General features: G+C 41.6%; 1 protein-coding gene across 1 annotated transcript in view; it reads left to right on the top strand.

Annotated features, from left to right (window-relative positions):
- The first annotated feature begins 2538 nt into the window (after positions 1–2538).
- The window catches only part of SLC25A33 (solute carrier family 25 member 33), a 30430-nt gene continuing 21718 nt past the window's right edge, over positions 2539–11250 (top strand). Inside the window, exon 1 of the mRNA XM_069079508.1 lies at positions 2539–2820. Coding sequence (XP_068935609.1) covers positions 2762–2820 — 59 coding nt within the window. The 5' untranslated portion in view covers positions 2539–2761. The remainder of the gene's footprint in view (positions 2821–11250) is intronic.

The raw sequence follows: 11250 nt of genomic DNA, 5'->3' as shown, positions 1-11250 counted from the left end.
GCACATTTTATGTAAGTAGGAACACAACAGCATGGCCCATGTGCAGATTTTCCCTGCTCTTAAGAGATTTCTTGTGCTACAGGGGACACCTTGGAGATTGGGGACAAGTTATTAAATGTGACTGCCACAGAGTGGCCAAAATTTCCAAGCCCTTTGACCCAGAGATACCTCTGCTAGGCTTGTACCTATGTAGGACAAAGGAAGGTCCTATATAGACAAAACATTCATGGTAGCACTTTTGCAGCAGCCAAGAATTGTGAACAAAGTGGATGCCCATTGATTGAAGCGTAGCTAAAGAAATGATGATGCATGTATGTAATGGGATATGCCTGCATTGGAAGAAAGGAGAAACAAGAATTCTGAGAAGTATGGGAAGATTTGTCTCCCATTCAGAACCACTGCTGGGTCCAAGAGATCATGGTCTCATACCTTCCTCTTCCCCCCTAAGGGGCCCTCTCTTCTCTGAACCTAGTTATTATGGTCCTAAAGGGTTCAAACTTGGGAAAACAGTCAATAAAGAGGTGACCTGGCTCTAGTGAGAGAGGGGCAAGACCCCCTTCTCTCCTGCTCTTTGGTTCTTTCAGTGACCCACTCTATGGGGGAGAGGGAGTTACTTATAGCTTGGGGCTTCTGTCTACAGCTCCCCAAATTAGAAAGTAAAAATGTTCTCAATGTATGATGTAAATCAAACATGGAATAGGTATTTATTTCCCATCTGCAAAGGCTTACACAAAAGATTCACAGTTTGCGATGACAGAGTAACATTAAACAGGAACTCTCAGGAAGAACATAAAAACATAAAGAAATTCAGGAGACTATAGAATGATAAGGTTATATTTTAACTTGTTTCTGTACTTTTGAAACAACTCCCCATTGTCCTCCTGCCAGTGGTCATTTTCTCTGATGAAGAAACTGCCCTGTCTCTTTGAGTTTCTTTTTTTTCTTTTTGGAAGGGGGAAGGCAGGGCAATTGGAGTTAAGTGACTTGCCCAAGGTCACAGGACTAGTAAGTGTTAAATGTCTGAGGCCAAATTTGAACTCAGATCCTCCTAATTCCAGGGCCAGGGCTCTATTTACTCTGTCTCTTGTACATCCCAGTTGCTCCAGACTTCTCAAACTCACAAGGTCCATGCCTTGACACATGCACTTTGAAAATGTGTCTGCCCCCTACTCAGGAAATGCAAACAGAGGAAAAGGCAATGAGGATCCTAAGAGTAACTTGAACAGCTGGGTTCTTCCCTAGCAGGAAATGGGCAAGGCTAGGCATGGTGCTGGAATGGACATAGGCCTGCCCTTTCTTATCCCAAATCAGGAGTCTTCCGAGTTGCATGATGCCACACACAGTCCAAGAAAGAGAACATGTAGAATGTACTATCCCCCCTGGGGTGGGAGTGGGGGAGAACTGAAGGAAAACTTAGGGTTTTCTGTGCTATACTAACATGACTGTCCTTCCAGGATGAGTCAACCCCTGGTTGGAAGCAGCCAGGAAGTCTGTGATCCCTAGAGAACCCAAGAGATGAGTCACTGTGGACCTGGAGTTCCAGAAAGTTTCCAAGAGAACTCAGGGTTCAAGTTACCTGGGATAGCTCCTGGAAACTAATTTAAATCCATACATTTATATGAACTGGCTCTGAGGGAAATAAGTTGAACCGGTAAAAACAACATACACAACAATTAAAGAGAGAAAGAACGACAAAATAAAAAGGAACCCTGTGTTGTTCCAATGACCAGGCTTGTTACCAGAGAATTAAGAAGAGGAACCTCACTGCAGAGGTGGGGAATTATGTCTGTGGAATATTGTGTGTGTGTGCATATACACATATGTACAGACACATACATATATGCATATATATACACACACATACACACATCCTGTGGAATTATTGGTTGATTGGAAAAAAATTTAAATGGAGTTCTGTCCAACTTATGTCGCGTCTCCCTTTCCTCCCTAGTCAAAGAATGAGAGAGAGAAGAGTCAGAGAGAGCCAGCGAGAGAGAGAGAAAGAGAGAGGAGGGAGAGACACAGAGAGAGACAGATGAGAGAGAGAGAGGCAGACAGACAGGGGCATGAATTATCTCTCCCCATGGTAAGTCTTTTTTTAAAAGAAATGGTTAGAAGCGAAATCAACGTGACGCCAAAACAAAAGGCATCCACAAAGACTGGCTCTAAACAATCTCCGTGGGTCCACTTAGCCCGCGCCCTCCGAAGGCATCTCCGTCTAACTCCTGGCCAAACGTCTCGTCGCCTGGCTTTAGCTTTGGCAACCACAGAATTCCTGGACCACGGCAACCGGCAGGCGGGCCAATTGGCGTTGAGGAGCGCGGCGCGCCCCGCCCCCGCCCTCCCTCCTTTCTTCCCCTGCGCTTCTCGCCCTCTCACCGGGCTGGGCCCTACGCATGCGCACGTACACGAGCGCGCGGCTACTCCACGCCTTCAGGCGCCTTCCGCCTCGCTCCGCCCCTGCAGCCTCGGGGCGCGCGGCCAGCTCCGGCGTGACGTCAGCGGCCCGGCCCCCGGCGCCACGTGACGACCTCACTCGCTCGCTAGCCGGCTCGCGCCGCAGAGGCCGGTGGAACGGACGGAGGCGGCGGTAGGAGAGGCTCCTGGATGGAGGCGACGACGGCCGCGGCCGAGGAGACCTGAGGCGGGGAGGGGGAGGCAGGCCGGGGACCCGCCGACCAACCGACTGACTGTGACTGACCGGCAGCCGGCGGCGGCAGCGGCGCCCCGAACCTCGCCGCTCCTCACGGCCGGCCGGGCCATGGCGACGGCCCCCTCGCAGCAGAAGGAGAACACGCTGCTGCACCTCTTCGCCGGAGGGTGAGTGGGGTGGCGTGCGCCCCCGCCCCCTCCTCCTGCGGCCTCCCCTCCCCTTCCCACCGGCCTCAGGGCCGCCCCTCCTCCCTCTCCCCCGTCCCAGGCTTCCCTCCTCCCGGGTCCCTTCTCGTCCCTACTGCGCACCTCGCCCCCTGGGATCCACCCCGTTACGGGGGGCTTCTGGAGAGCGCTCTTGGGTCCTCCCCTCCCAAAGACCCCCCTCGCCTTTATTTGCGCCCGACACTTTCTGCCTCCCTGGATCCCCCTGCACCCCGGCTCTGCTTCCCTGCATCCCCCCATCTAAGCCTCCCCCATCGCCCACCCAAATCCTACCTTCCTCTCCCCCCCCCCCCCCGCCTCTGCCTCTCTCGCCCCCCTCCCCCTCCCCATTCCCCCCTTCTTGCCCCCCTTGCCCTTCTTTTGTCTTCCCAGAACCCCCGTTGTGTTTCCTCACCTGGTCCTCCCCACGCCCTCCCCCTCCCTCCTCTCTTCCCCCCGGCTGGATGCCCCTCCACCCGGGCCCCTGCTGCTGTGGACCCCCAGCTTCAGTCCTTCGATCCGGCTTCCATGCGACCTTCCCCACTTTATTCCGAAGGAGAAATCCACCCGTTTTAGGAGTCCGCCAAGAGGAGGACTTCTGGGTTTTGTTTTTCGAATCCGGGAAGATTCTGGAGCAGCTCGTTCCTGAAACTCCTGACCGGGCTGGGGGTGTGGAGTTGAGGCAGAGCCTGGCCTCCCCTCTGCCCTGGTGACAGGCCAGATGCTCCTGGGATCCTAGATCGGGAGGGCACCCAGTGCATCCCTTTCGATTTACATGTGGGGTGGCATCTTGTCTCCAGCTAAGGTCAGGCAGGCAGTAAGGCCAGAGCCAGGAATGTAATTCAGATTTTCTCACTCCAAATCAGGGCTGTTTTTACTGCCTCATTAGGACTCCATATTGTTTTCACCTCCATCATTTGAGCATCCTAAAAACAATGCCTCACTTTTTTTTTATAGCATTATACAGTTTTTTAGGAACTTTAACATATATTCTTTTGATCTCTAGAACAACCTTTAGAAAATTTAGTCTTGGGATGAGTGACTTGCCCAAGGTCACACAGTTATCTAGGAGAGGAGTCAGCATCACAGTCCAGGTCTTCAAAATCCAGTTTTCCAAACCCAGTTCATTTTCCACTACACAGATTTGTACTTAAGCCCACTAATTAGAAAAAAAAAGTCATCATTTATCATAAGACTCTTAGACTTTTAGATTGTGAGCTCCTTGAAGGCAGGGGCTGTCTTTTGCCTCCTTTTATGTCCCCAGTCCTTAGCACAACACCTGGCACATATAGGCACTTAGTAAATGTTTTGTTGACTGTGACTTTTCTTTATGAATTTAATCACAGAGTACTTTTGGGATACTTATGTGATGCATCAAAGCATTCCAGGTACAGGAAGGATGAGTTAAATTGTTCTTTGTAGGTCAAGGTTTTTTAAGAAAATAGCAATCTTTTGTATGACACCTAGCCTGTAAACCAGAGTGCTCATAATAAGTGCTGTGAGTTCCAAGCATTTTACTTTGTTTTCTGAGTAAAGATCTGAAGTGAAGTGAGTCTGATGGAGTGATTGGAAAAGTGTACTGGATAGTTTAATTATGTTTGTGGTTATTCAGTAGCAGTTTTGAATCTTTCACTTGTTTCCTGCCCTATATTGTAAGAGGGTGACAGATTTTGAATAAAAGATTATTGTTAGTTTTGGGACAACAGAATGCTGCATAGACTTTGTACATAACATCGTTGAGAAATCTCTTAGTAGAGAAAGGGATAAAGCTCTAATTTGCTCATTTGTGTTTTGTGATTCTGTAGAATGTCCCAGTAGTCTTAGCACAGTTTTAAGCTCTACATAGGAAGTTCTGTTATATTGGTATAGCAACACAAGGAATGTGTTTACCTTACTAAGAAATTTTGTCTAATTTTTATAAATGTGTGAAGTGCCCCATGTAAAACTGAATTAGTTTCCCTTGAGATTGACACTGAGGGCAGACAGTATCTGAGAATTTAGGATAGTCAGTGTTTCTGTACTCATCATTTCAGCAAACATTTGAAGAAATCGTATTGAACGGATAGGAGCAAGCTCAAGTAGAATTTTGAAGAATTAGTTATGCAGTTAAGTCAACAATTTTGTTTTTCCTAAATGCTGTAATTCTCATTGGAAAATTAGATGCTTAAAGCAGGGAATTGCATAGTGCAATAGAAAGTGTTGTTAGATATAGAGTCAGAGGGTTCCAGTATCAGCTTCTACCGCTTCTGACGTGTGTGACTTAATGTAGACTCCCTGAGCTTCAATTTCTTCCTCTCTGAAAGGAGAGATTTAGACTGTGTGGCCTTTAGGGCCCCTTCTAGGTCTTAAATCTGTGATCCTGTGAGGATTACTTATAATAAATCCTCATGAGTCTTCTAAAGTGTCCTTCAGTACCCTCTCTGGTAGAGGTTTTTAACTTTTTGGGGGATCATGTACCCCTTTATGTTTTTAAATATGTAAAATAAATACATAGGATCACTTAAGGAAACCAGTTCTATTGATATAAAGATTATTTTTTTTTCTCATTCATGTTAGTGAATTCCCTAAAATATATATTCCCCTTAGGGGCCTGTGAATCCCTCCTTAAGAACCCCTACTCAAAGGGGTTCTGTGTGTGTGTGTGTGTGTGTGTGTGTGTGTGTGTGTGTAGATATATACACACATTATTCATTTGCTCTGTCTGTTTAGTACAGTTGTTTGGTTTTTGTTTTAGCATATGTTGATTTAAACTTAAATAGATCATTAAGGCAAGGCTATGAAGCTTTTGAATTCATTAACTGGCTCTATTTTGTAGTTGATGAACTACAGTTTTAGAAATTATGTGAAGCAAGTAAAGCAAGAAAATGCCTTTTTACAAAAAAGTTTTCTGTATAATAAATCAGTGATCTTGAGCTATTTCCCACCAGCCTGTTCTACTTTAGGGTATAGGACAACAATAAAATAGGTCCGTTTGACTCATCTGTAAAATGGGGGAGGTAGTGCCTCCCTCCAGGTTTGTTAGAATTAAATGAGGTAATAGACGAAAAGCTGTAAAGCACTATAAAATGCTAGCTTTTATGATTATGTATCATGCACTTAAAACCAATAAGCCTAATGTTCCCTAATGATGAAAGTGAAGACCATATGGCTTATGTGTTTGTCATTTCTATTGCTGAATAATTTGTTTTTGCCATTAATCTGGCAACTTTCCAGAAAATTAAATTAATTTCATTAAAAAAAAAAACTTAAAAAAATACACTCCTCCCTCCCCATTACAACTGCCCCATTTTTCTTTTAAAGCCAATAGAAAGTTATACTGTTAAACACTTTGCATTTAAGTGCTGAGAGCGTAGTTAGTAGGGAATGGTTTATAAGTAGTTGGCAAGACTTTAAACGAATTGCACTTCCTTGGAAAAATTACAATAGTATGGAACTTTACATCTTCTTATGTTGAGACCCAGTAAGCATTCTTTTTTTATGGGGAAAAAGAAAGACTAAATTTTCAATTGACCTTTGAAGTTAGCTAAAGAGTTTGTCAGAAGGTAACTGAGTATTCAGATAACTTACATAATAGGCTTGTGTGGGTTAGGATCATAGATTTAGAGTTCGAAGGAATCTGAAAGGTCCAATTTCTTCATTTCACAGATGAGGAAACTGAGACCCAGAGAGAGGTAAAGTGTCAAATGTTGGTGAGCTCTTTTCAGGGTATGGCATGGTGCTAAGATTTAGAAGATTTAGAAACTCATTTTATTCACCAAGGTATGATCCATCTCTGATACATGCTGACCAGATTTACAGGAGATTTATTTTTAAATGAGAATACTAATATATTTGTTTATAATAACTAGAGATCCATTTGGCAATAAGACTGGTCATTTGAAGAGGGCACTTGCTCCTGGTGGGCAGGCCCACTCAGGAAATAAAATTATAAGTCAAAAGGTTGTCTGGTGGGAATGAAATTGGAAGAAAGGGAGTTGGATATCCTTCAGGAATATTTCCAACCAGCTACTGTAGGGGGGGAGTAAATTACCCTTCATTCTAGGGGTATTTTTCTAACTAAATGAGTGGCCAGCATTAAAATTAGCAGCCTTATTCCTAGACCAGGGTTGAGGAACCTGCAGCCTCATTTAGTCACCTGATAAAACAATATAATTTATTATTTGTCATAAGCTAACTGCCATTATGAACTTGGTGAAAGAAGTATTCTGCCTCCAAATAACATACAACTTATTTGCAAGAGAAGTTTAACAGCAATTGCTGCTGCAGGTGTAGTACAGTTACTTTTTTTCTGGCAGTACTTGGAAGTTTCTTCCCATCTTTCCTCTTTACTATGTCTATTATTTGCTACTCCAAGCATGAGTATATATATATATATATAATTATGCATAATTGCAAAGAAAGGGACATATGTGTATATAAATATATTCTTCATATGTCAATAATCCTTTATTTCAGTGATGTGGACACAACTTCCATCAACATAAAGCAAAAAACCAAAACAACTAAAAGCAAAACAACTTTACCAGAATGTTTAATTTGCCAATTTAGTTTAAAAAAAAAAACAGCCTGGTAGCCAAACTTAAACTTTGATGAGCTTTTCTAAATATAGGTTCTAGGACAATAGATAAAGTCTACCCACCACGGACTTTCCTCTACATAATACTGGAGCACCAGTTCAATAAAGTATAATATATTTCAATAATAACAACTTTTTTAATGTATAAGCTTGATATAGGATAGCACAGTGCTAGTCTGCTTAAAGTTTTAAGGTCTGTAAATAATGCCATCAAAATTCTGAGATTTAAAGCTAAACAGAATTTCCAATGAGTCAGAGAACCTGTCTTTATACAGTCTGTACACATCAAAATAAATACTTTTACACTGAGCCAATTCTCTAAATGATACTTCCTGTATCTTGTCTCAATTAGGAATAGAGCTAAAAATAGTAATACTAATGAAAGAAATACTTCATACTTCTATGTTCAGACCCTTTAAAGAATCAGCCATCTGGAAGAAAATAAGTAAGAACAATCTTGCACAAATATACACAAATGATTGATCATTTCTTCATACTACCATTAGATCATGCAGAGTTTGAGATTGTTTGCTATGAAACCCAATTTACAACCCACAAAGATAGAGTGATGTTTCCCTTATTTAAGTGAAATTTTTAGGTTACCACAACCTACAAATGCAGATAAAAAATGTAGCATCTCTTCCAGAGAACTCAATCTCAAATTTAAGTATGCACAGTAATTATCTGAGACAATAAGTAAAATATAGAATTCAGTTTGCATTACTAATGGAAATATATACACACATACAGAGAATTTTTTTAAGTAGACAGAAATCATTTATATATTTAAATCATCAAAATGTCTAAAAGCTTCCAAGAAATCCACATGCCTCCCAATTGAGTGCCAAATAAAACATACATAGACTCACAAGTGTCTTTTTATCATCTAGTTCTACTTCTGCATTGTATCTTAAGTTAAAAAAAACTGCATTTAGAAACTTTCTTTAAAAGAAATGCACAAGTAACTATCAGCCAACTTGATAAGAGAGTCCATAATAATGTTGGAGAAAAAGGGGACTTTTAAAGAAATTTCCCATGGGCTGTATTTAAAAATCATAGCAGCCATACCTTCTTTTTTAAAGTGCCACTTAGAGAAATGCAGAAGATATCTAAGGAGGTTCTAGGTTCTATTTTAAGACTTAAGATTTAAAGCATGAACCTAATTATAGCTTAGATCGGTTATTACAAGTAATAGGCAAACCTCAGAAGTCTACAAATTACTGCTTGTGAGAACAGATAAAGGACATCATCTAAACTCTAGGTAATGATGACAATAATCATAAACCAGACACTTTTATAGTGCCTACTATGTACCAGGCACCATGCTAAGGGCTTTACAAATATCTCAATTGATGTTCACAAAAACCCTGGGAAATGAGTGCTATTATTATCCCCATTTTACAGATGTAGAAACGTGCAACAGCAGTTAAGTGACTTGCCCAAGGTCACACAGCTAGTAAGTGTCTGAGGCCAGAGGGGAACTCAGGTCTTCCTTACTCCAGGCTTGGTGCTCTATGCCCTATGGCACCACTTAGCTACCTCAAGGTACTATACAAGAAACTGTACCATGTTTACTAAAACACTCAGTACTTTTAAGTTTGATATATGATGAAAAATGTTAAATTATTTTTAAATGGAAGTATTCTATTGATAATGAATAGACATACAGAAGAGGGCCACTTAAGACGACCTCAACTTTTAAAAATTACATTATGTGGGCGACTAGGTGGCGCAGTGAGTAAAGCGCCGACCCTGGAGCCAGGAGGACCTGAGTTCAGTTCTTGCCTCAGACACTTAATACCCACACAAAAAAACTAGCCGTGTAACCTTGGGCAAGTTACTTAACCCCAATTGCCCTCCAAAAGGCAAAAAAAAAAAAAAAATTACATTATGTATTTGGAATAAAAATTTCAGCTTTTATTTTGTATATAGTCATGTCTGTCAAGACATTGGGGCTGCAGGTTCCACCAAGGAAACAGACCCAGAAATCTCACCCTTTCAAAATATATCCACAGTGAATTCACCAAAGTATGACACTTTCTATCTCTGGGTCTCAGTTTCCTCATCTATAAAATGAAGGATTTGGTCTAGATAATCTTTCAGGTTCCTTGCAACTTGAGAGCTAATGAGAATAAACATTAAATTGATAACTGCAACCAGCTGCAGAAGTAACTACTCCATCAGTTTTTCCAACCTTAACCTTTTCAAACCTTTTCAAACACATGAAATCTAGACTATAACTGTAACTGTCACTAGGAAGTATTAAAACAGGTAGTAGTTTCCACAAAATCTAGAAAAAGGAGATCAGAAATGAAAACTTTGATCTCTGGTATTGTCTAGGATGGGGTAGGTAGCCTGCAGACTCAAGATCACATGTAGTCCTCTAGGTCCTCAAGTGGGTCCACTATGACTGAATCCAAACTTCACAGAACAAATCCCCTTAATAAAATCCCCTTTGTTCTGTAAAACTTGGACTCAATCAAAAGGCTGTATCCAAGGACCTAGAGAAAGTTGAGACAGAAAGTGTTTAATGTTTTTTAAAAAGTAGTCATTTGTTTCTTTGTGGGAGTGTACCAAAAATGAAAAGTATGGATGAATATTGCTGAAATTGAGATTTATCCAGAACAAGAATTACTATTTATAAAACAGTTGACATCCATAGACAAAATAGGTAGTCAGTTTCTATTGTGGCTATTTTAAATTATAATCTGATCGCAGAATTTTAATTGACTGAGCACTTAAATGTATACTTTGACTAATTTTATTTTCAGTTATTTTTGTCATTCTGCATTATAGTATCACCCTGGTGTAGACATGCCTCCCCTTCTTCCTTTACATATTTTCATTTTTTTTTTAAATTATAGAGGAACCCAGCCAGATGACAGTGTAGAATTGGGCTCTCTCTACCAACTACTCCACAAAGATCTTGTCTTTCAGAGCTGTTTTCCTCCAAGAGTATTGTGTTCTTTGTATAGATCATTCTCTTGCTGCTTCCTTTACTCTGCATCAGTTCATACAAATCTTCCCGTGAAAGAAAATCTGGGTTCTTAAAGACTATGCTATTAGAGCCAAGCCCTGGTAGGGTTGGAAAGGTAGTGTTTGGTATGAGGACAAGCTTATCTAAATTTAAGCAGGCTCTTTATCAAGTCCCTTAGATGGTGAATGTTTGAGTCATAGTGATTCTATCAACAAGCATTTTTAAGCATCTCCTATTTCCTAGCACTGTGTTAAAAAAAATACAAAATCAAGACAATACCTGCCTTCATAAAGCTTATATTCTTTTTTTTTTTTTTGGCGGGCAGTTGGGGTTAAATGTCTTGCCCAAGGTCACATGGCTAGTTTTTGTGTTAAGGGTCTGAGACTGGATTTGAACTCAGGTCCTCCCGACTCCAAGGCCAGTGCTCTATTCACTGTACCACCTAGCTGCCTCCTGAAGCTTATATTCGAATAAAGGGGTTTCAGCACATACAGGGGAGTAGTGGCTATGGCATGGGTTTTTAGTCTAGGTAGTAACAAGTTGTGAGTGGAGCCATAGGACAATGTAGTTTTGCCCTTTCCAGTAGCAGTTACTGTTCTCAGTACAAGATGGGCTGTTGTGGGAAGGGGAGTGGTAGGAAGGAAATAGTTTGTGCGAGGTGAACATGCTGCATTGTCTCGGTGTCCTGGCTGATGGCTGGGTGAGGATTAAAAGTATGGTGTGGAGTCAGCTTGGTACTGTGGGTTGAAGTAAGTTTTCAGTTGTCTACCAATCCAATCCAGGTCTACTCAGTTCTTAGTGAGAGTCCTAGATCTGAGTGAATTAATTATTTTTCTTCCCC

The sequence above is a fragment of the Petaurus breviceps genome, unplaced genomic scaffold (assembly GCF_028583685.1).
Source record: "Petaurus breviceps papuanus isolate PSGF00001 unplaced genomic scaffold, PetGlider_PUasm1.0 91041, whole genome shotgun sequence".
Lineage (NCBI taxonomy): Eukaryota > Metazoa > Chordata > Mammalia > Diprotodontia > Petauridae > Petaurus > Petaurus breviceps.
Note: the sequence above shows the minus strand (reverse complement) of the source record. Positions and strands in the feature narration are given on the sequence as shown.